Here is a 26,588-nt window from a genome sequence, read left to right as displayed (position 1 = left end):
CTCTAACAATACCATGGAAATATATGTTAGTGGACCCATTATTTAATTGAAGAACATTCATCTTATTGTCCTCAGGAAGAGCCTTTTGTGATGGTGGCTGAGAATATCCTTGGACAGCCCAAGCGCTACAAAGGGTTCTCCATAGATGTCCTGGATGCATTGGCCAAGGCCCTGGGCTTCAAATATGAGATTTACCAGGCTCCTGACGGCAGGTACGGTCACCAGCTCCATAACACCTCCTGGAATGGAATGATCGGGGAGCTCATCAGCAAGGTAGGTCCCCAAAACAGGTCCATGAAGAGCAGCACTCTAGTGTCTCTGGGGAAATATCATAACCTGGCCCATGATACAGTTGGACCTTTGGGACGAACTAAACAGTTGCCATTATTCACTCACTGACAGCTTCTCTTTCTCCCCACCCTCCCTGTTATACCTCTTTCTGCATCTACCTTCTCATTCCCTAGCACTCTGTTTTCCCTCCCGCCCTTTGCTCTCATTCCTTTGAATTCTATCCACTACAATACAACTGCTCTGTAACACACCCTTCAAGAAACCCACCCTTACACTTGAGCTGAAGTAGAAACGTAGCTCTTCCTTGTGGGTGTTAGTGAGTACTTATCCTCCTATTCCTCATAGACCACGTGCACATGAATGTGTAAGTTTTCATGTGTGAATGAGTGTGTGCATGTGTCTACATTGCTAAATGTTGGTGGTATGGCATTCTCCAGCATCTTCTCCTTACCTCCCTTGACTTGCTGGGCTTCATTCCTGTGCCCATTCCCATGCATCTTGTTAGCATCTTATAGACCACCTGCTGTCTCCAACACGGTGGCCATAACTTATTGTCCTGACTGGGAGCTTTACTTCTAAAACACAAGATCTTTGCTTTTTTTTAAAAAAAAAAAATGGTTCTTTTTAGTTATACGTGACAGTAGAATCCATTTTGATATAATTATAAAAGGCATGAGATGAATATATCTTGCTCTAATTTATACCCCAGTACCTCTCTTTCCCCTTCCCTCTCCCCATTCCCTGCTTCCTTTTCTCTATTGAAGATCTTTGATTTCTAAGCCTACAAATCTCTCCAATTTCTCTTGATCTTTTTTAAAAACAAATTTATTGTGACAGAATTTAGATACTTTAAATTTCCCCATTTTGAATGTATAATTCAATGATGTTTACTAAATGTATTGAGTTGTGTAACTGCCACCATAATCTAGTTTTAGAGAATTTCCATTACCCAATTGCACTCTTTCATACCTATTTACAGTTTGTGCCTTTCCCCTCCCCAGACCTAGACAAACCTCAGTCTACTCACTTTCTCTGTAAAGTTGCCATTGGGACCATTTCATATAAGTACAGGCATATCATACATGGTCCTTTGCTTCTGTTTCTTTTCACTTGGCCTGAGTATTTGAGGTACATCCTTCCCTGAAGTTTCTGTGCCTTTCTGATATTGCAGCCATCTTGCCTCACGTATCCTTCATGGCTGATCTATAAAGCTCTTTGATAACTCTCCCTTGTACTTCCCTGTGTTCTTGATTTCTTATTGCACCCAAATCCCAGATTAACTTTATTATCTACCTTCTTGACTTGGACATTCAGGTTTCTGCATATAATTGAAGAAGAATATCACAAATCTGTCCAGATTCAGTATGTGTGATCTCAAACCCAGCTGGGCCTTTACCCCGTTGCTTGTCTTTTGCTGAATCCCTTGCTTATGTCCCTCAGAGAATGGGACCTTTTTCTTCAAACTACCTAATAATTTTCTGTCCTTTTCAACTAAAAACAAGTAAAGATTGTACTCCCTGCTCCAACATTGGGGAAAGAAATTGAGACTTCTGGACATGGAATTCTTCTTCTATTTCCTATGCACATCTGCAGGTATCTTCTCTCTCCTGTCTGGGGAGAGGATATCTCTCCCTTGTTAAGGATCAACCCCTCCACCCATGTCATATGAGTTGATTTCCTTATGCCTCTTCTAAACCTTGTTTCATAAATTAGTTTTTCTCCTTCTCATATTGGAAACTACCTGCTCTACTAAACCTCCTTCTCAGTTGTTAAATATGTTCCAAACTCTCATAGTCCTAAAAGAAATTGCTGGATTTGGGGTTTTGGATAAGAGAGGCAAGAACCAGACATACTCTCACATAGTTACCTCCAACATTTTTTCCCTCTAGATTTTTCTTGGATTTCAGCTCAGGATCTCAGTATATCTTCCCCTCTAGCCCATATGTTAAGACATACAAATACTCATGCGCATTTCCTTGACTTGAGCATGTAGGTTGGATTAATGGTCATAACTAGTCTTTCCAAAACACACCTGCTTCTACTGATGCCAAGATTAGGATGCTGACTATGACAGTTGTGCCTTTCAGGGCTTGTGCAATCAAAAATGGGATTCTAGGTCCCCTTGTCACCTGCCATTCACTCATGTAGGTGGCATGGGCTCTTAACTTCCAACAAAGCAAGCAGCTTCACCTTTAGTTTGGTTCCATCTTAATATAGACTTGTCTATTTTGAAAATGAAGGCTTTTTTTGGAAAGCAAAAGTCTTAGAAGGTAATTTTCAAGCCACAGTATGATGTGCTCAGAGATACCCTTCAATACATGGCTTTACTCCGGTAAGGATCAGCCCATGTGGCTGCAGGCCTTGAGGTAAGGATGGTGGGGGTTGGACATATGTACTTTACAACTCTGTTCTTGGAGGATTTTACCTTCTGGTGTAGAGTTTGTATATAAAACAATCAGGGACTGATAAGTTTGTGACATTCAACGTAGTGGTACAACTCACCGAATAAGAGAGATCAGGGTGGAATAAAGGCGTTAGGAGAGGTTTGGGAAATGGGGTATGCCTATGGCCTTGCTGTAGGGAGGATGCAGTCAAGTCTAAAAGAAGAAAGAAAGGTCTTCTGGGTAGAAGGTAGAAGGAAATACAAGCAAATAAAAGAGGTCAAGTTTGCTAAGGGAAATGATAAGAAAGTGAAGAAACATGACAACTCAGAAGAATGAAGGTGCTTTAATGGGCTCTATTCTCCAGAAAAACTTCCTAGGAGTTTTAAGTCTGGGGACAGAAATTTGTGAGGTGAAAGAGGTAATAGATAATGCAGTGTTGGAATTTCCTTCCCATCTCCAAAGTCCCAGGGTGTCAGCTCTCAAATCTATTTCCCCTGAACAGAACCACTTCAAGGGCAGAGGATGGACCTCAATGTAGGATGGAACCCCACAGTGAGCTCAGGATTGCCCTCTGATGAGCTGTTTTGCCTTTCAGAGGGCAGACTTGGCCATCTCTGCCATCACCATCACCCCGGAAAGGGAGAGCGTTGTGGATTTCAGCAAGCGGTACATGGACTACTCGGTGGGGATTCTGATTAAGAAGCCCGAGGAGAAAATCAGCATCTTCTCCCTTTTTGCACCATTTGATTTTGCGGTGTGGGCCTGCATCGCGGCAGCCATTCCTGTGGTTGGTGTGTTGATATTTGTGTTGAACCGGATACAGGCCGTGAGGGCTCAGAGTGCTACCCAGCCTCGACCTTCCGCTTCTGCCACCCTGCACAGTGCCATCTGGATCGTCTATGGAGCCTTTGTCCAGCAAGGTACCTTCTGGGCTTCCTGATGTCTGAATAACGCCAGGGGCCTGGAAGAACTTATCCATTGGCAAACTGTTGAGATGCATTTCACCAGTCCTTTTAAATGCAATCTTATTTAAGCTCTCTAGGACAGTGCTAATACCTTGCTGCACCCAATTCCTCTAAGTAATATCAGATAGAAATTAAATGAAATGACAAGAAGGAACTCAACTTCAAGTCCTGATTCTCCACTTTAGATAAAATTAACTTCGGAGTTCTGCTTTGCACTTTTTCCCCCTCCTACATTAGATTGATTGCTATGCACATGAGGCTGTCAAATGAAACTCTGAAGCTTGCTTAAATTTGAAGCCTTAATGGAAAAAAAAAATCACAGTTGTGTTGCAATCATTTAAGCAGTACTCCAGCCATTCTTGAGATATGAAGTCTCCAATCTTTGAGAGGTCTGGATAGCTCTTCTATCCAGCAGTGAGTTATAGGATTTTGCAATTTCGACTGGAAACGACAAATTGCAAAGTTCTTAATGTAAGTCTTGGCCCTGTTTGCACCATGGCAAAAGCTTTGCAAGGTTATATAAGGAGAATAGGCAGGGAGAAGCCTTCTTTTGCTATCACCTAAGGGACCAAAGAGAAATAATTGGCCTCAAAGAGGCAGCTTCTTACTGAAAGTTACATGCAATGATTTCTGAGAATCCTAGGGAAAAAAAAAATCATCTAGCGAGGGCTGAATATTAATAAAAGTGATATGGTATATCTCATTTCTCTGGTTTAAAAGAAAGCTGGGAACCCTCCAGGTTGGAAGTAATTCTATATTTACAGAATTCCTAGAGTCTGCTCTATGTGACTTTGAAATTGCAAAGGGACCTCACAGGTTTCAGCCCTGGAAGTGCTTTCCACTGTGAGGCAGAATCTTCTAACTGGAAGATTTTGTTGTTCAGAATTCTATCCTTGGTGTTTTGACAAACTTCCCATCACTAGAGGCCAATCCTAACTTTTCTGTCTTTTGTGGTCCTCTGTCCCTTTCTAAGATTGGTGGCTCTAGGATCCTTTCCTAAAAGGAAATGCCCAGCTGGCAGTCACTCCCCTGATCCCCAGAGCATCATCAGTACCAGTCTGTGTCCCTGGCCACAGGGGGGAGCATCTCCCTGGATATGGGAGTCAGCGTGGAAGCACTGGCCAATCCACTCTGCCTGCCTCCTGCAGGTGGGGAATCTTCGGTGAACTCCGTGGCCATGCGCATCGTGATGGGCAGCTGGTGGCTCTTCACCCTCATCGTGTGCTCCTCCTACACAGCCAATCTTGCTGCCTTTCTCACAGTGTCCAGGATGGACAATCCTATAAGGTAAGTCTGTTCCTCCTCAGTCTGGGAGCATCCGCTCTGAAATGCCTTAAAAGCTTATAACTCTGTTGAGGGTAGCCTTGTGTCATAGAGAACCTGGAGGCAGAGGTAGACTCAGATTCCAAAATGGCAATTGGATGATCAGAATATATAGTGCATGAGAAGAGCTTCTTTCTTGTATTTTATTTCTGCACACTTACATAAATGTATAAAATCATGAAATAATATCCGTCTGAACATTTAAATACTGCTTACAAAACTAATAAAACATTAAAATTATCAAATTAAATTTCCTCAGACATTTAAACATTGATTGCAAACTCATTTAATCAAAAATTTTACCAACATTTAGTTAAAATTAATTAAAATCACAAGTCTAATATATTTTTCAAATATTCAAACATCTTAAATTAGAACACTTATTTTTGCTTACATTCACAAAATTATTATTCAAATTGGCTAAATTTTCCCTCCGTTTTTCTTACAAAATGTTAAAACTATGGCATAAAAGAATGAATTTAACGTACTGAAATAACACTTGGAAATGATTTTATTTTATGATCAGATTCCCAAATATTGTGTTAATTACAAAGAACTTGGAAAGTGAATGTGCATTAGATACGTGGTTGCCAAATGACTATAGGAAATTACCTTTTCTGCATTTTACTGGGTTCAATATTGGCTTCAATGATATCTCTCGCTTGAGCCCTGTTGTGGTTTTCAGAGTTCCTGCCTTTTGTAGCATCTCCTTGAATCCATCATATGTGATATAATGCTGCCCTTGCTGTCATCACACTGGTCCTTTGGATGGGCGGCTTTATCAAGTCACCCATACTCACTGGCTTCTATGGCTCCCAACTGCCTATTTAAAAGAGTTCAAATTCCTAGATTATGATTTGATAACAAATATGATATTATATTTTATTTGATAGACATTTTTACTGAGATAATTATATATTCACAAGGAGTCATAAGAAGTAACCCAGTGAGGTCTCCTAAGATCTTTTACGTAGTTTTCCCCAATATAGCATTTTGCAAAATTCTGTATTATATGTATTACATTATACATCATATTGCATATATTATATATCATAACTAAGATATTGACACTATACATTTGACTGATTTCATTCATATTTTGCTTTACTTTTACTCTGTGTGCATGCACCTGTGCCTGTATTTGGTTCTGTATAAACTTGTGTGTCCACTATCACAGTAAAGACACTGAAGAGTTCCATCACTCAAGGGAAACTTGCTTAATGCTTTGATAACCACACCCACCTCCTTACCATTTCTTTCTCTCCCACCAGGTCCCTTACCCCTGGCAACCAGTGGTCTTCCTACATTTCTAAAACCTTGTCATTTCGCACTTTATATAAATGGAATTATACCTTTCAGCTGTGAATGTTTCACTCAGCATAGTTTCTTAGAGATTAATCCAAGTTGTTGTGTATATTCACAGTTCATTGCTTTTTATTGATGAGTAGTATCCCATGTACCACAGCTTGTTAAACCATTCACCCGCTGAAAGACATCTGGGTTGTTTGCAGTTTGGGGCAATTATGGATAAAGCTGATATGAGTGTTTGTGTGCAGGTTTTTGTGCAAACATGTTTTCACTTACATGCAATGAATACTCAAGAGCTCAATTGCTAGGTTGTATGATAATTGATGAGTTTTATAAGAAACTACAAAGCTGCGTTCCAGAATGTACCATTTTACATTTCTGCCAATGATATAGTCGTTATCTTATTTCTCTGCATCTTTGCCAGCATTTGATGTTGTCACTATTTTTCATTTTACTATTTTGATAGGTATGGAGTGAAAGCTCATTTTGTTTTTAATTTGCATTTCTCTAGTGACTGATGATGTTCAATACCTATTCATATGCTCATTTGCTTCAGTGAAATAGATATTTTTGTAGTTTTCCTATTTTCTAATTGGTTTGATGATTTCTGTTGAATTTTAAAATTTCTTTATACATTTTTGATAGTAGCGTTTTGCCAGATTTGTGATTTCCAGGTATTTTCTCCCACTCTGTAGCATGCCTTTCCAATTTAACAGGGTTTTTCACAGGAAGAAAAGGCTTCAATTTCAATGAGATTCTATTTAGAAATTTACTCTTTCATAAATCATGCTTTTTGTGTCAAGTCTTTGGCCTGAGACTCTGAAGATCTCCTATTCCTACCACCCAAAAATGTTTGTTACACTTTTCATGTCCATGTACAATCAGTTCTGAATTAATTTTTGTTTAAAAACTGAGGTTTAGATTGAAGGTGTTTTTTTTTGTTTGTTTGTTTGTTTATGGATACCCAAATACTCCAATGCCATTTGTTGAAAAGGCTATTCCCAATGTAGAAACTATGAAGTAATTACTAAAAAAGAAGCTAAGAAACATTATTATTGCCTACATGCTTATCCTTTAGCGTGTGTGTGTGCATAGATGTGGTACAAATCTGTATTAGTTCTGTTCTCTAAAGGAACAGAATCAAGAGGAAGTATGAATATAAAAAGGGGATTTATTAAATTGGCTTACACAATCAGAAGCTGGATAGTCCACAATGGCCATCTGCAGGCTGGAGAACTTGGAGGAACCAGTAGCTCTAAAGTTCCAGAGACTGAAGCCTCAGAACAAGAGGGATCAATGGTGTAACCCCAGTCCGAGCCCAAAAGTTTCTGGAAACTCCCTGGAGAATCACTGGCAGAGTCTGCTTTGGAAGAATGGAGGAGCAAAGAGTCTGATATCCTCAGTTACAGTAGCCTTTCAAGAAGAATCAAGCTTGCATCAGCTGCTGCTTCCTTGTTCTTCCAAATTTTATTCCTTCTAAACTTCCAACCTGTTGGACAATACTGCCCACACTTAGGGAGGGTCTCCACTTCAGTTCCCTATCCCACATGCCCATCATTCCTGGATATACCTTCATTGACATACCCAGAAGCCTCTTAATCTTAGATATCTCTTAATCCAATCAAGTTGACAATTCAAATTGACCATTACAGAACCTTTAAGATCTACTGTCTTAGCAAATCTCAAGTAAAAATACAGTATTATTAGCTATAGTCACCATGCAGTACATTAGATCTTCGGAGCTTATTCACCCTACCTAAAGAAAAGTCTGTGCCTATTCCACTTCCTGCCCCTAGTTGCTGGCAATCACCATTTTACTCTCTATTTATATGACTTCAACTTTCAGATGCCACTTTTAAGTGAGATCAAATAGCATGTTTTTCCATCCCTGGTTTGTTTGACTTAGCATAATGTCCTCTAGGCTCATCTACGTTGCTACAAATGACATTTTACAAACACACACATATACTTCTTTCATATACATATGATTATAGATAACTACATATATATGTTAATGTGATTACATATATATCACATTTTCTTTATCCATTCATTCATGGATGGAAACTTAGTTTGGTTCCATATCTTGGCCATTGTGAATAATGTTTCCATTAACATGGGAGTGCAAATATCTCTTCAAATATTGATCTTCAAAATATTGACTTATTTTCATTTGGATATATGCTAAGAAATGAGATAACTAAAACATAAGTAGTTCTATGTACTTTATAAGGAAACTCTGTAACATTTTGCATAATGGCTGTACCAGTTTACATTCTCACACATAGTGTACAAGCGTTCCTTTTTCTATATCCTAGATGTCATTTGTTGTATTTTAGCGTCTTCATAAGAGCCATTCTAATAGGTATAAGATGATAGCTCATTGAGCTATCATCTTATACCTATTAGGTTTTGATTGTATTTATCTGATAACTAGTAATATTGAACATTTTTTGTGTAACTATTGGTATTTGTATATGATTTGAGAAATGTCTATTCAGATCTTTTGCCCAATTTTAATTAGGTCATTTTCTTGCTATTGAATTGTTATATATTATGGATATTAATGCATTATCAGATATATGATTTATAAATATTTCTCCCTTTACATAGATTGTTTATTCACTCTGTAGACAGTTTGCTGGGTAGAAGATTTTTAGTTTGATGGAAATTTTTTCTTTTTTGGTCTATTTTTGCTTTTGTTGTCTATACTTTTGGGATCCTATCTAAAAAAGTCATTGCCCAGACCAACACCAAAAACCTTACTTACCCTTTATATTTTCCTTTGGAAGGTTTATGGTTTTAGGTCTAGGAATAAGTCTTTTATTCATTTTGATTTAATTTTTACATATGGTATAAGATGAGATTCTATTTTCTTTCTTTTGCAACTGGATGCCCAGTTTGTTCCATGCCTTTTAATGAAAGCTGTTTGCCCCATTGTATGTTTTTGGCAACTCTGTAGAAGATCAATTGATTGTAACCACATTCGTAGGTTACATTTTTCTAGGAATTCACCCATTTCTTGTAGGTTATTCATTTTATTGGTGTATAATTGTTCACAGTTATCTCTTATGACCGTTGTACTTCTGTGGTATCAATTATCTCTATTTTCATTTATTTTATCTATTTGACTTTTCTTTTTTTCATAGTATACCTAAAGGAATGTTAATTTTATTTTTTGAAAAAGCCATTTTTTTAGTCTCATTGATCTTTTCTATTGATTTCTTAGTCCCTCTTTCATTTATTTCTGTCCTGATCTCTATTTTCTTCTTTCCGATAAATTGGAACTCATTTTGTTCTTTTTCCTTTTCCAGTTCTTGGAGTTTTTTAGCTACAGATTTAGGTTTTTACTAGAGGTCTTTCTTTGTTCTTGATCTAGTTTTTATCTCACCATTAACTTCTCTCTTGGAGCTGTTATTGCTGCATCCCATAATTTATGTTCTCTTGTGTTTCCATTTCCATGTGTCTCAAGATATTTTTTTAAAACATTTCTTTGTATTTCATCTTTGACCCACTGACTGTTCAGGGGTATGGTATTTAATTCTGTTCTTAGGTTTGCTTTGAGCATTATAGTTACAGTCTCTTCTGGATTGATACAAACTTCATTTTAATGTTGCATAAAACTGTGCTTCTTTATTTCTGTTTCATCTCCATCATTTTAGTTCTTGTTTAAAATTGTTGGATGAAACACCATTTTATTATGTTTTCTTTTTTCTTTTGTATTTGTATATGTATATGTACATGTTTATTTTTTTCCTTTTTCATCTTGAGGCTTGGGTATTTGCTTTCCTTCCCAGTTCCTCCCAGTAGATCCTATTGTCTGTCAGAGGACCCAGTTAGCCAGTTAATTGTACAGGTTAAAAGTTAGCCTGTCAGGGCTCAAACTTTTGTTGTTGTTGTTTTCTTGTCAATTGAGAAGCAATTAATCACCTCATGTCTCATTTTTTTTTTCATTAAAGGATGATAACTTCTTACCTCACAAAGCATAGAGAATTCTGCACATGGTACACCTAATGGTTTTTGAGTGAACTTATTTATTTTTAAGTGAATCTTTCAGTTTTGCTTTTATTAGTTTTTTTTAATCCATCACCATGATTTTCATTTCTTTTGAATCTTCTACTTAGTACTATTTTTAATATAGTTTTTAGTATATGGACCTAATACCTTTATTTATTTATTTTTATGTGGTGCTGAGGATAGAACCCAGTGCCTCTCACATGCTAGGCAAGTGCTCTACCACTGAGCTACAACCACAGTCCCTGCTATTTTAACTATTTTAACTTCTATCCTAGTTAACATGCCAGAAATTGACTTGTCTGTTTGCATCCGAGTCCAACTTTTATTTCTATCAGATTTTTGCCTTATGTATATTGTAACTCACAATTTCAGTAAGATTCTATTCTTTATCAATAAGGAATTGTCATTTTCAAATTAATGTTATATAACTCAAATCCTGCTTTATTGAAAAGTGATATGACTCCTTTTGTTTGTTATTTTTATGTGTTCCTTAAAAAAAACATTTGGCAAATTTGAATCACTGTGCTTTAACTATTTTTCTTAAAATCAGCATTTGGCTTTGGATCCAATTTTATTAATCTTGTCTTACTAAGGAGAATGTTTAACCACTGGCAGTTATTGTAATATAAATATATTTGATCTTTTATCATTTAACTTGTGCATTTTAAACTATTTTAATGGAGTTTAGCATTCTGTTAACATTATTATTGAATGGTTCTCCCCATCCCCCTTGGAGTCAAATATTTTCTTTTAGCCTTCAATAGCTTTCTTTAGTCTTAAAAATATATGCACCTCTACATCTCTTTCAGAATCAACAGTGAAACCATACATTCATCTCGTTCCTTATTTACGATGATGCCAGTGTAATTTTTTTGTCTTCTCTGTTTTCTACTCATTTAATAACTTTTGTTGATATATTTTTAGATTCAGTTTACTACATGGTTCTTTCTTTTAGATCCTTTAAAAATAATTTAAGGCATCTGTAAGTTATATATTTGGCATTTATACTCTTTTATTTTATTCCACTAATATTTATGGTTAATATTTAGACTGAATTATACTTTTGAATGATTTTAATGCTTGTTGAATGCTTCTTCACACAATGATTTAGCCATTCAGTGTATTTTATTTATTTTGATTATTTTTGATAAGCTAGAGTCACGTTTTGAGCAATCTACCTAATAATATAATTTCTAAGCATATCTGAGAATCTTTTTCTGTTGCTTTTACATGTGAATTAAAACTTAGCTGGGTATAATATTCTGGTGTCACAACTTTTCCTCTTAATATTCTGTAGAATTTGCTCTTGTGCCTCCTCTCTGTGGGTAATACTATGGAGAAGCAAGTGCTCACCGTTTCCTTCTCCACTCCTTTCTCCTTCCTCCCTTCCCCTTTCCTGTTCTTCTCCTTTCATCCTCCATCTCTTTCTTTCACTTCTCTTCTGTTTCCTCTTCTCTTCTTCCTCCTCCTCATCGACTTCTCCCTTTCTCCTCCGGTTCTCCTTCTCCATTTATTTCTTCCTCTCTTCCTCCTCTATTTCTTCTTCCCCTGTCATATGCTTTCTCTTTTGTGATTTAAAAAGTTCCACCAATATTCATTAAAGAGTCTGTGTGCCATTAATTCTGCTTAGAATTCTGTGAGTCCTTTTTATATGCAAAAAGAAACTTGGGCTTTGGCTCAGTAATTTTGTCATCTAGTGAGTCTTTTTCATATTATTTCTATCCCATTTACCCTTATCTTGTTTCCAGGAACATTAACTCTTCCTCCAAATCTATTAAACTCTCTCTCTCTGATGGCTTTCAATTCATCTTCTTGTTCTTTTTTTTTTTTTTTCATTCTGGGGGAGTTTCTCAGTTTGTCTTCTGTGTTTCTGATGAGATCTCCTCTAGTCTTCATATGCCTCTCAGCAGTGTTAATGACTAGATGAATTCTACTTATGTATTTAAATTTCCCCTTTGTTCTTTCTCCCTCTAACTCTTCTAGTACATCTTTTATTTCTCAGCCACAGTTTTATGGACTTCATTTTTAATTTTGCTATAGAGGATCCTTGATATAGTGGATGTACCTTTCAGAAAATATTTTCTAAAATCTTACATTTTCTCTAGCATATGTTTTTCCAACACTTTATTCTTCACTTTATTCTTCTGCCAAATTTGTATATTATCTCTTTTATGTGAAACTTTTCTTTGTGTCTCCATGTTGTCTTTGTTGGGTAGTTTCCTTTGCTATTTGGTTTCCTTAGATTTCTTTCCCTGGTCAGGCAGGAAGGTTCTCCTTGGATCTCCTAGCAGTAAACCTGGCTGCCATTAGAGTCATCCTTTCCAATCTTAACCTGAGTTTGTGAGTACAGGTGAATACTATGATATACATTGCCACAACTAGTACTGTAACTGGTGGAAAATTTTCCTTTTGAGCTTTTTGCTTCAATCACAAACTTTCTGTCTCTAACATTCTGATTGATCCATCCTTTACAGTAGTTAAAAAAAAAGTCACAATGTAGTTTTTCCTAACCTCCTCCATGCCATTACTATTTTCTACAGTTAACAGACAAAGTACTAGTTGTCAAAGACAAATGCAATGAACTGCATACCTTACCCAGCAGTGCCAAGAGGAACCCAGGGGCTTTTCATTGTTACTACTTTAAACTTCTTTTTCTCTGTGGATATAAAAGGAAATCCATTTGAGATGATGCATTTTCAAAGTAAGATAAATTTTAGTTTCTCATAATTTTCTGCTCTCCCCTCCAGAAATCTCTCAAAGCGTCTGATAATGGGTAGCATTTTGTTGTTGTTGTTCATGATACATGATTCCCTGTAGCTTAAAACCTTGTTTGGTCATTTCAGTAGGTATCTGACAGGATAGATATTTGTTCTTCTTTGTTAGCATCTTTCTTATTAACCCAAGGAATCTTCAACCTTAAAGTTTCACACTAATATATGACCATTTGATAATAATTATATTCCAACCTATCCATATCTATGGTTCATAATGACTCTCCTAGTATTTTGAACTTCCTTTGAAGGCACAGAAAATCCTTGCATCCAAGAGAGTATAAAATCTCCTAAAGGACAAGGATGTACTTAACAATTACTTTAAGCAATTTTTACCTTTTCGTTTGGAATAGGTTCACTCATGGAGGAGGGCATATCTCACTTTTGATTCACTCAAAATCTTTGAAATTTACTTTAATCTTTATGACAGTTACTAATAGATATTCACCTGTTACCATGATGACAGCAGTCATTTGAAAAAGTTGGCATTGAGAAGTCACTGGACACCACAGGCAATTTACCTTTTTTCTTTCTTTCTTCCTTTTTTCTTTTTCTGTACAGAGGATTGAACTCAGTGGCACCTTACCATAGAGCTATATCTCCAGCCCCTTTTATTTTTAATTTTGATACAGGGTCTCACTAAGTTGCTCGGGATGGTCTTGAACTTGTGATTGTCCTGCCTCAGCCTTCTGAGGTACTGGGATTACCAAGAGTGCACCATCCTGCCTGATTTAGGCACCTAATTTTATCAGTGCTTGCACTTAGAAAATGTTGTGGTTAAAAATCCTTTTTTGAGTAGCATTCTCCATTCAGAGGGATCACATTCAGAGGATGTTGGAAAGCAGGGGCGTTGTGACTCAGACAACACAGTGCAGCTGTCATGAGCATAGACCCTGAAAATTGACTGGATCCAAATCCTCTTTTCCTCTTACTAGCTGCATGATCTTGTAAAAATCATTTAACATCTCTTTTCTTATCTATACATAGGAGGAAAGAGTAAGATCTCTCTCACAGGATTAGGGCTCATAAAATAACCTGGAATAGGGATAGAGCCCTAGAAATATAAAATATGATTGCTTATTGCGGTTGCTGATGAGGACCTTGGTAGTTCAGGAAACTGGAATTGGGGTTCCTGTGGCTGAGGCAGCTTGGCTAGGAGATGTGGAACTGAAGATGATAGTGTAGTGACTGGGTGCTCCATTGTGGGACTGGGACCGACCAGCTGGATGACGTTAGTCACCTGACCTTTCTTATACATTGTTTCTATATGGGCAACTTAGGGAGACCGAGGTAAATGTCAGTGTAAGGCACTTTTTCATTTGCTCACTGAATTTGTAAACATCAGATTTGTAAGTTAAAATAATCAAATGCTTCCTACAGGTAAATCCTTTTAGTCAGATAAAGGGAGATGAGTAATCTGTAAACACACTTTTGTCTCATGCCCACAAATCCACATGACTTTGTGGGTGGGGGCCTAAAATCTGAATTCAAGGTAGTTTTCCTTCTATTCATCTCGATGTAAAGATATAATCTTTATGCACACAGAACTTGCTGTAAACTTTTTTATTTTAAATGTTGTAACATTATTTGCAGATGTCTTGTGATAGGCTGTAAATCTAGATGGCCTTGGGTTTGGTAATGACTTCTTTAACACAACAGCACAAACATAATATATAAAAGAAAACATTGATAAGTTGGACTTCATGAAAATTTCAAACTTTTGTGAAAGACTCTTAAGGAAATAAGAAGACTAGTCAGAGACTTGGAGAGTCTTTGGAAATTACATATAAAAATAAATGACCCCTACCCAAAATATACCTAAAACTTCTTAAAATGTCAACAAAAAGAAAAACAACTCGTTTAACATGAGCCAAATATCTAAACAGATATCTCACCAAAGAATATATTCAAATGGCAAGCAAGCATGTGAAAAGATGCTTAGCATTATATGTCATTAGAGGACTGCAAAGTAAAACAACAATGGTATACCACAAAACACTTACTAGAATGGTCACAGTTCAAAGAACTGACAATACCCAATGCTGGTGAGGATGTGAAGTAACAGTAATCCTTATTCATTGCTTGTGATCTAGAACCTGTGGGAGACAGTTGGGCAGTTTCTTACAAAACTGTTACTGAATGATATAGCGGTCACATTCCTTGGTCTTCCCCTAAGTTAGTTGAAAGCGTAACCATAGGAAAATATGTATGTGGATCTTTACTATAACTTTAATCATAATTCTCCAAATGTGGAAACAACTAAGATGTTCTTTAATAGATAAATGGATCAGTAAACCGTGGTACATTCGGATGATGAAATATTATTCAGCACTAGAAAGAAAGAAGCAATCAAGACATGAAAAGACATGGAGAAAACTTAAGTGTACATTGATAAGTGAAAGTCTTATGATAAAAAGAAATATATAGGGGCTGGAGTTGTAGCTCACTGTAAAGCACTTGCCTTGAAAGAGTGAGGCACTGGGTTAGATCCTTAGCACCACATAGAAAAATAGTAATAATAATAAATAAAGATATTTTAAAGATACATTTTAAAGAAATATATGTTTTCTTTTAATATTTTTTAAAAATTATTTATTTTTGCATTAGAATTATTTTAATATTTGTATTAGTACATTATAGTTATACATAATAGCAGTTCATTTTGATATAATCATACATTCATGGCATATGATTTACTTCACATTTATCCCTAGCACTTTCCCTTTTTCTACCCTCATGCCTCCCCATGTTCCCCTTCCTATACTCTACTATTTATTTAATGTTGCTTTTAATTGGTGCTTTATAGATGGATATAAGGTGATATTCACTGTCTCATATTCGTATATGTAAATAGCATAATTTGGTCAATTTCATCCCACCATTCCTTCCTCTCTTGTCCCTTCTCTTTCCCTGTCTCCTCTTCCTATATTCCACTGATGTTCCTTATATTTCTATAGGATTCTCCCCTCTTTTCCCCTTATTTTGGTCTAGCTTCTACTTTTTTGTTTCTTAAAAATTTTTATTTGTTCTTTTTAGTTATACATGACAGTAGAATGTATTTTGACATATTTAACATACATGGATTATAATTCCCAGTTCTTGTGGTTGTATATGATGTGGAGTTACACTGGTCGTCTATTCATATGTTAACATAGGAAAGTTATGTTTGATTTATTCTACTGTTTTTCCTATTCCCATCCCCCTTCCTTTCCCTTCATTCCCCTTTGTCTAATCCAATGAACTTCTATCCCGCCTGCTTTTTGTGTGTTAGAATCTTCGTATCAAAGAGAACATTTGGCCTTTGGTTTGGGGGGATTGGCTTATTTCACTTGGCATGATAGTCTCCAGTTCCATCCATTTACCAACAAAAGGCATAACTTCATTCTTCTTTGTGGTGGAGTAATATTCCATTGTGTATATATACCACATTTTCTTTATTCATTCATCCATTGAAGGACACCTAGGTTGGTTCCAAAGCTTAGCTATTGTGAATTGAACTGCTATAAACATTGATGTGTCTGTGTCACTATAATATGCTGATTTTTAAGTCCTTTGGGTATATACTGAGGAATGGGATAACTGGGTCAAATGGTAGTTCATTCCACATTTTCTGAGGAATCTTTATACTGCTTTCCATAGTGGTTGCACCAATTCGCATTCCTATCACTAATGTATGAGTGTACCTTTTCCCTCACATCCTCACCATCATTTATTGTTACTTGTATTCTTGATAATTGCCATTCTGATTGGAGTGAGATGAAATCTCAGTGTAGTCTTAATTTGCAGTTTTCTAATTTCTAGAGAAGGTGTTGTACATTTTTTCATATATTTGTTGGCCAATCATATTTCTTCTTGTGTGAAGTGTCAATTCAGTTCCTTAGCCAATTTATTGATTGGGTTATTTGCTTTTATGGTGTTGAGTTTTTTGAGTTCTTTATATATCCTGGAGATTAATGCTCTTTATTTGAGGTGCAGGTGGCAAAGATTTTCTTCCATTCTGTAGGCTCTCTATTCACATTCTTGATTGTTTGCTTGGCTGTGAAGAAACTTTTTAGTTTGATACCATTCCATTTATTGATTCTTGATTTTACTTCTTATGCTTTTTGAGGCTTGTTGAGGAATTTGGTTCTTAAGCTGACATGATGGATATTTGGGCCTGCTATTTCTTCTAGTAGGCGCAGGGTCTCTGGTCTAAATCCTAGGTCCTTGATCCACTTTGAGTTTTGTGTAGGGTGAGAGATGGATTTAATTTAATTTTGCTACATATGGATTTTCAGTTTCCCCAGAACGATCATCTTTTCTGCAATGTATGTTTATGGTGCCTTTGTCTAGTATGAGATGACTATATTTATGTGGATTTGTCTTTGTGCCTTCTATTCTGTACCAGTGGTCTTTGTTTTGGTGCCAATACCATGCCATTTTTGTTACTATATCTCTGAAATATGATTTAAGGTTTGGTCTTGTGATGCCTCCTGCTTCATTTTTCTTACTAAGGATTGCTTTGCTATTCTGGCCCTCTTATTTTTCCAAATGAATTTCATGAGTGCCTTTTCTATTTCTATGAAGAACCTCATTGGTAGCTTCCATTTATGAGAGGAAACATTTGACCTTTGACTTTCTGAGTCTGGCTTATTTCACTTTGCATGATGGGTTTTAATAATGCCTACGTCAAGGTTTTAAAAGGTATTTATGTGGATTAAGTGGGGAATAATATGAAATGGCCAGGGCTATATGGATCAATTTCTTCTTGGAGACTGAATTTAAAGGTTGTTCATGCATGAATCATTGTCATTTTGGATATGAAGATTTTGCTTTTAAAATTAACATATGAATAAGCACCCTAACCAGTGATAATAAGTAATTGGATATGATCTGAATTTAGATTTGTGTTTTGATAGCACAGTATTTTATATGTTCTAATTTGAATGTTTTGGGTGGTCTTTTTGCTTATTAGATTTCCTGTTTCCACTACTCTCTCTTTACTGGCTTCACAGTCTCACATACCTGTCACATGCCTTTGGGCATTCAGGTTTGTAACCTCTTATACAGAAGACATGAAAGACTCTGTGAGTTAGCAAGTACCATAAATCATAGAACAGCATCACTTAGGTATGAAGTGGAATCTCAGGGCTCATCTCAGATCTCCTAAGTCAGAATTTGTATGTAAATAGAACTCCAAGTGATTTAATTTATATTTAGCTTGGAAATCAGAGCTTCTATTTATTAAAAAAACTTGAAATGATTGGCTATATCTTGCAAAATGTATTTTAACAGAACATCAATTCCTGCCTTTAAGGCACCACAAACTGGAAAAGGAAGGTGGTGCACATTAATGTACTCATGAAAAGATATTGTGGGAGTTTCTCTAAACACCTTGATGGAGTAACAGGTATGGGACTTGACCTTCCATCATTAACAATTATAACACTAGAAAAATATGCTCTATAGAAGCTTTTTAAGCTTAAAGGCACAGATGGATTAAGAGCAAAGTAAAAAATATATCATGCAAATTGGAAGCATAGAAAGGTTTATAAAGTAGACTTTATAACATACAGCATTACAAGGGAAATCAAAGGGCATTTCATAATGATAAAAGGAATAATTTTTACCAGAAAGACAACAATTCTATATCTATGAAGATTTATTCTATATATTTGTATATACCAAACTTTATGAGGTAAAATCTGACAAATATAATGGGAGTTTTTTCGAAGTAGAAAATTCTAAAGCAGTCGAATTTTAACCTCATTCTCTTAGAAACTGTCATAACAAGTAAACAAAAACCCATTAAGTCTATAGAAGATCTAAACAATAGCATCAACTAGCTTGACATAGTTGACAGTTATGGAACAATTCACCCCAAAATTGCAAAATACACATTTTTTCAGCTATGCACAAAATATTCTCTAAGAAAGACCATTTGTTGAGTCACAGAGTTAAATTTTGATAAATTTCAAGAGAGTAAAATCTTATAGTGTATTCTTTCATCACAATTAAATTAGAAAACAATAAAAATAATCTAAGAAATCTAAGAAAATTTAAGTGAGATTTAAGTGGAACAATTCTAAATAACCCATGCATCAAAGGAAAAATACAAAAGAAATTTTTTAAATATTTCTAACTAAATAAAGAAAACACAGCAGATCAAAATCATGTAGCTTATAGTTAAAATAGTGCTTGAAGGTAAGTTTATAGCTTTGAAGTCTATATTAGAATAAAATATCTTTGTGCTTAAGTTCAAGATTTTTAGTTTCCCTCTTTAAAAAAATGAACAAGCTTAACCAAATGAAGAAATAAAGAAAATGTGTGCAATAACATTAAAAATTAGAAACGCTAAAAATTGGTTGTTTTGTAAGTTTAATAAAGTTGATAAATCTCAAACAAGACTAATCAAGAAAAGGAGAGAGAACTGAAATTACCAGTATCAGGAATGAAAGTGGGAATTTCCTTATGTATCCTTTAGATAATAAGAGAATACATAAGACAATGTTAGAACAACTTTATGCCAACAATTCAGTACCTTAGATGAGATGGAAAATTTTCTCTCCAAACACACTTTGAAGGCAAACATGCATGAAATTCCAGGCCAGATGGCTTCACTGTTGAATGTATCCTACATACAAAGAAATAATACTAATAAACTCTTCCAGAAAATATAGCAGGAGAAAATAATTTTTAAAAAATACATTTAATTAAACTAGCATAAGCTCAATATCAAAAACAGAAAAAGAATATAAGAAAATTATGAAACCAATATTTCCCATGAACTTAGATTTAAAAATCCTCAATAAAATGTTAATAGGTTGAATTCAGTAATATATATATAAAAGCTAATACATCTTATGTTTCCATGACAAATAAACTTGTTTTAATATTTGAGAACAATGTACATAAGAAGAATTTTAAAAATCATATGATAATCTCAATTAATGCAGAAAAACAAATGACAAAATCATTACCCATTCATGATTAAAATTAAATAAAAATGAATGAAGCTTCCACAACTCAAGAAAGGGAATCAGCAGAGTACTGACTACTAATGAATACTTCATGATGAAATCTTGACTACTTTTTTCCCAATGTCAAGAACAGCATAGAAGAAGAGATTCTCACCTTAGCAAGAAGCAATGAAAGAAAGAAATTGGCATATGAATTTGAAAGGAAATAAAAATGTATGTTATTGGGCATAGTAGTTTTTGTAGAAAATCCCAACCATCTAATAAACTTTAATATAACAAAAAGTTTTCATATGTTGGGGAAACAAAGGTACTATATCAAAAACAAACTTCTTGTATATATTTGTGACTAACAACTGGAAAACAAAAAATAAAAACTCAACAGCTATAATAGTGTCAAAAACTATAATTTTACAGAATACATTTTCTAAGTATGTGTAGAATTATACCCTGAAAACTATGAAATGTTTAGAAATTAAGAAAAATTTTTCTTATTTAGAAATTAAGAAAAATCTAAATAAATGGAGATGTGTCTAGTATTCATGGATTAGGAGATTCAGTGTTGTTGAGATGGTGTATCTTCATAATTGAACCATAGATTCAATGAATTACTATCAAAACTCCAATAGATTTTTTAAAAAATAGAAATGACAAGATTAATATAAAATTTTGGTAAATTTATCAAATTCATGTACAAATATACTACTGTGAAATCCACTGTTCTGTATGAATATGCAGCAAAAATATTTTTACATAAATGAAAATGAGTAGGAATGATGAAAAGATTTTTTAAAATGAAAACTGAGCCCTATCTGATTTCAAGATGCTATTACGTGGCGAGGGCACTGTGCAGACTCTCTGTCGGGCTTTATCTGATCTCATTTTCTAGTACCCTTTCTTCTTCTGCTTCTGTCTGCTCCCTGAACATCATAGGCAGTTTCCTGATTTGTGGCCTTCACATCAACAAGTCTACCTTTTCAGAACACTCTTCTCTCTTCGTTTTACCTTGCCAATTCTGAATCATCCCTCCAGTCTCTGCTCAAATATCTCCTCCAAGTGACCTTCAATTTAAATAATCCCTCTTTATTTTTCTCTTGCATAGATCCCTAGGACTTTTTCTTTTCTTAACAGTAATTACATTACGTTGTGCAGCTACATATTTATATACTTGCTTTTGTTTGGTATGCATCCATACCTCTAGATAATAAACTCCATGAAAGCAAAATTATGAAAATTAAGAGAGCAAAATTCATTGATGGATATTTGTACATGGACACAGCAGAATTTGGTAGATTTATAGATCCAAGGACTGAGTTGGTTTTCTTCTTTGAATAACTAACGCTTAACAATGCGCTTGACACGGTATACACCCAATATGTGCGTTAATTGGATGAATTGAATTACTGAAGAAAGACTTGTGCTTTTATGTCTATGTAGGATTAAGAACTTAAGCATATTTCAAGACAGTATTTTACTCCGGGAGAAAAAGGTCTTTTCTTGGTTTCATATTTGTTTGAATTTGAATAAATACCTTTGGAAGGTAATGGATTGTGTATTCCTGAGGTCTGACTGTAATAGATAGGGAATTATGAATGTTTCTTTTTTTTCCCCAAGGTACATTGGTCAATTTTTGTCAAATAGAGGCTAATCCCTGCAATAATTCCTATTTATTACTGAACCAAATTCAGAGGTTACTTCATACATATGCTTTGTTTAATTTAATTTTTATTGATGCATTGTTTAATTTATGCTTTGTTTAATTTCATTTTTATTGATGCATTATAGTAATACATAATAGTTGGATTCATTATGCCATATTTGTATATGCACTAATTCCTCAGTCTCATTCCCCTTTTTCTTCAATTTCCCTCCCTCCTTCCTCTCCCTGATCCACTTGCTCTATTCTACTGATCCCCTCTTCTATTATTATTATTACCATTATTATTATTATTACCATTATTATTATTTAGTGCTTCATAATTATATATGAAAGCAAAATTCATTGATGGATATTTGTACATGGACACAGCATAATTTGGTAGATTTCATTCCCAAGTATTATAAATGCTGAAGTCATGTGTTATGTGCCCCCTGTTCCTTGGGTCTTGCTCTATTTAAAACTCTGCATGCAAGGAGAGCTTGGCTTGGATTTTGTTTGCTTGTTTGTTTGTGGGTTTTATCTTTTTAATTTATTTTTAGCTTGAGGACAGATATTTATGTCAGGACACATCAGTGTCCTGCCGGGCAGTGTTGACAAGACACCTTGTTCTAAAGGTCACATTGGAGGTTTTCCACAATTTCCGATTTTTAAAATTCTTTTCATTCTTCTGTTGCTCTTGTATTAATAGATCCATTGGCATTGTGAGAAATTCAGTCTGCAATGTATGTACTGCTTCACATTTGAACAGTGAGATTCATTATGTGAAAGCATCCAGATTTTATAGCCTTGATAAGTCATCCCTAGGCACAACCTGGCTGTAGAATTTGTATTCCTGTTCAGGCTTATGAATATATAATATATTAGTAAGAATTACATAGTTCGGGAAAGTTAGGTTCCTGAGGACCAAGCAGGTATTCAGCTCCTGGGATGGGAGCATGCCTGCTTCTCTTATGTCACATCCAGAACTTCAGCATGTCAAAGGAACATCAAGGCCATTGACCTCAGCCTCTGACATAGAGGCTGAGTTCTTAAGGAAGTAGAGAGAGTACTTCCACATCCTTCATTTGTAGTGAATGTTGAAGATGCCGAACCTCCTCTATGACTAAACTGGACATGTACAAGGGGTTGGAAAACCCCAAACTTGTATTTTTCCCAACTCCTCTTTTTTGAAAAAAAAAAAATCAATGGACTTTTCTGGAACAGTTTTAGGTTTACATGAAAATTGATTGGAAAGTACACAAATGCCATGTATTTTCTTATCCCTCTCCCCCAATTTTTTCCCTATTCTAAATATCTTAGTGTAGTACATTTGTTAATATCTTAGTGTAGTTACATTTGTAGTACAATTGTTACAATTGTGGGGCCAACCCTTTCTCTAATAGAAAAATCTTGCCAATAGAAAATCTTGGTAAAATAAACTTTGGTCAAGTCAGTCCATGGGTGTAAATCTTCCAGAGTTCCCCATAATATTCATGTCAAAGGGGAACTTCCTGGATATAGCATCTTCCTTTGATCTTGGGTGCATTTCCAGCCTTCCCTTTTCAACTACCTGTCTGTACTGTGCTGCCTCAAATTGCTAAGCCTTGGTGACTATCTGGTTGTATTTCCTGTTTTTGGCCAGTTCAAGATTTAGAAATTTTCAAAAGAAGTGTGTATATTATTTTTTCTTCTCAGATTTTCTTCCCCTTATTTTTCTTAGGACATCTCCTTTATAGAACCTCCTTTAGAGAACCTCTTAAGTTGAATTTTAGCTAGCTGTTTGTTCTCTTTGAGTTTCTATCATTAAACTTATTTATAAGTTCTGCCTTTCATTAGACATGATTTCTTTGAGAAGAGAAATTATGTCATATTCGTTTTAGAGTTCTTCATGCCAAGCAAAGGGCTTGTGCTTAGCTAGCACTTAGTAAGGGTTGAGTATATGCATGAATGGATGCACAAGGGAGTTAGAGACTCAGTCACCCAGAGTCAGAAGATAACTAAATAGTAATAAAAGTAGCTTTGAAAGCTGCGAGGAGAAGGAGTGGGTGTAGAAAGAAAATAGGAGCTCCTGGTGAAATCAGGAGCTATGGCCACAGCTGAGAATGAGCTACCACATTCAGCTGGTACAGTGTGATGGGAAGCACCCAGAGGGATGCTTCAAGGCTAGTGTGTGCCTTAAAGAGAGAGCACTGAGTGTGCAAGGTGACCCTGTTCCAGAATCCCAGGAAGTGGGAACAGGTAGCTTAGGTGAGCTGGTCACTGCCTTTGCTGTTTGATGGCTGCAGAACCATACATGCTCTAACAAATCCTCTAACAAATTTTGGTTTTCAGTGACCATCTTCTAACAAGCCCAGGTTAAGTATCTTGGAAAACAGCCAGAATATTTATGGCAAATTTGGAGCTATGTCTGCATTTTAAAAAATATTGGAAAGAAAATAATTTGTTGATATGAAAGCACTGGGAAGTTTAGGATTGAAAGGGTCTCACTGAAATTTATTGTAATAGATAAGAAATGGGACATAATGTGACAGCTTGGTTTACAGGAAAGTAGAGTTCCAAAGTTTTCAGAAAAGGGAACATTCTGAGGTCTAAGGCTATGGTTCAAGAGGGAAACATCTTTAAATAATGGATGGTTAGGGATCTGATCCCAAATGATCTCAGCAAAGAAGAAACCACAGGCAGATGTCCAGGACCTCTTCACTGGGGTTAGGTGGCTAAAAGAAAGCATAAAATTAGGAGGTAGTATACAGAGAATAAACAGAGATATCTATTTGAAAGTATGAGCAAGTGGGGCCAGGTTACAGAACAAACTTTAACTGGGGGAAATTGATGGAAAAATAAAGTTTGGGTGAAATTTATTTCTTTTTTTTTTTTTAAATATTTATTTATTTTTAGTTCTTGGCGGACACAACATCTTTGTTGGTATGTGGTGCTGAGGATCGAACCCGGGCCACACGCATGCCAGGCGCGCTCAAACAAAGATGTTGTGTCCGCCAAGAACTAAAAAAAAATAAATAAATATTTAAAAAAAAAAGAAATTTATTTCTAAACTATAGTTTCCACTAAAAATAAATAACTCAAGGAAAGAGAAGATTAGTGCTTAAAGAATGCTGGGTGGAGTTAATGTACAATAAAGTAAACAGGGTAATTGTTGTGGAATAAGCATCACTGAGTTCAGTATTTGTGCCAGCATGGTAACTTCTTGGCTCTCTGTCACTCCGAATTTGAGACTTAGCTTTCTCACATTCTAAATAGACACCATCTCATCAGTTCAGCAGTGTATTACATTAGCTAATTCAGTTAGACATAGTAAGATCTTGCATGGTAGTGTTCAGTTTATCCTTAATCAACAAATAATGCCATATTTCCCTTGATGCCTTTTAAAAGCCTGTTTGCAGGTTACACTGGAAGACCAGTGTGTGTGTGTGGGGGGGGAGGGTATGCATGTGTGTGTGCACTCATGTGTCTGCATGTTCCAATGCTCTACTGATAACATTTGAAAATTCATGCTGTGAGAATATTGGAGATGCTTAAGTATCTAACTTTTTGAAAACCACTTGCATTTTTATTGAATTTTTTATTTGCTCTGCCACTGAATTTGATGTGTGACTGTGGTAACACTTATAAATGATGTATTTGAAAGATGTGTTAACATTTGGAAAGAGAAAAATGATAGCTGGGAGATAGTACCAATTCCCCAAGAAGAAATCATGTTGGGTTAGGCTGACCTCTTTCAATTCATTTTCCTTGTTTTTGATAGTCTTATTAGACTGGCAGACCAGTAAAAACTATATAAACCTAGTGTATCTTGATTTCAGCAATGCTTTTGGTGGTCTTACATAGTACTATTGTAGATAAGAAACAAAATGTGGTTATACAATTAAGTAGATTTGTCATTAGGTAAAAACTGTCCCAGAGCATTAATAAACTAATATTTGGGTTAAGTTGACAGATAGTTGATCAGATGTCAAAGTGCTGACCTTAGAACCATTATATTCAAAGGTAATCAAAGACTTCTATTAGGATAGCAAAGATATATTAATCAGTTTCCAATGATGTAAAAAATGAAGATATAAATATTTTATATACAGTTTACTGTTACAAAAGTCTATAGTTTCAGAAACTAAACCTAGATAATTAAAATAAAAAGCACAAAGTTTAAAATACAGTTTGCATATATCAATATATCTTTATTTTATTACAAATTTAATTCTGGCAACTTCAGCAGGTATGGCATATTAAAACCTTTTTCCTGCAAAAAAAAATTGATAAGTTGGGTGTGGTTTCTGGTGACAGGGTTTTGGAAAATCTGAAAATCATTTTATATATAGTTCTCTGTATTTAGGTTCTCACTGTTCATTTACCACTTGATTAGTTTTCAATGGGTATTTTAACAAGAGGACATAGGTGTTTTCTAAACCCCTACATTTCTGCAAATGTGTTTCATATATAATTCTTTATGTATGAAGGATAACTTGACCAGTTGAATCCAAGCTAATATTCTCATTCATGTAGGAATCCAGAGAAAGAAAGGAATGTTCTATTTGTTTTTGTTTTGAAACTCCCTTCCCCTAAGATACTTTTGACAGGTTTATGTTAGCATGTATATGGTACTACTTGTTTTTTCTTTATTAGGTTTCTTGGAATGTGGTTAACTCTTCCAATTTTTATGCACAGTTCTTTTGTTGTATTGAGAATGTTTTGCTTATTACTTCTTCTTTAGTGGTTTGTGTGTATCTCAGCAGCTCCTATGTTTTGGTGTTCTGTAACTATTAATTAGTTTCTATAACTATTAATCACTTTTTAAAATTTTCACTTTTCTTCTGTTTATTATTTTTTCTACTCTGGATTCAGGAGAAAAGGGTGTTCTTCATGCAACTTATTCTTTTTTCTCTGCTGTTCGTGTGGAATAGATTTGAACAATTCTTTCATCC

The 26,588-nt window shown here is 35.3% G+C and overlaps 1 protein-coding gene across 1 annotated transcript in view; it reads left to right on the top strand.

The window, feature by feature from the left end:
* Window positions 1-26,588, top strand: part of Grid1 (glutamate ionotropic receptor delta type subunit 1) — a 707,905-nt gene that overhangs the window by 595,575 nt on the left and 85,742 nt on the right. Inside the window, exons 10-12 of the mRNA XM_026397042.2 lie at window positions 76-273; window positions 3,271-3,595; window positions 4,789-4,927. Of these exons, the coding sequence (XP_026252827.1) occupies window positions 76-273; window positions 3,271-3,595; window positions 4,789-4,927 (662 nt within the window). The remainder of the gene's footprint in view (window positions 1-75; window positions 274-3,270; window positions 3,596-4,788; window positions 4,928-26,588) is intronic.

Source organism: Urocitellus parryii, chromosome 5 (assembly GCF_045843805.1).
Source record: "Urocitellus parryii isolate mUroPar1 chromosome 5, mUroPar1.hap1, whole genome shotgun sequence".
In the NCBI taxonomy this organism is placed as follows: domain Eukaryota; kingdom Metazoa; phylum Chordata; class Mammalia; order Rodentia; family Sciuridae; genus Urocitellus; species Urocitellus parryii.
The sequence above is the reverse complement of the archived record's forward strand: the minus strand, read 5'-3'. Positions and strand labels throughout refer to the sequence as shown.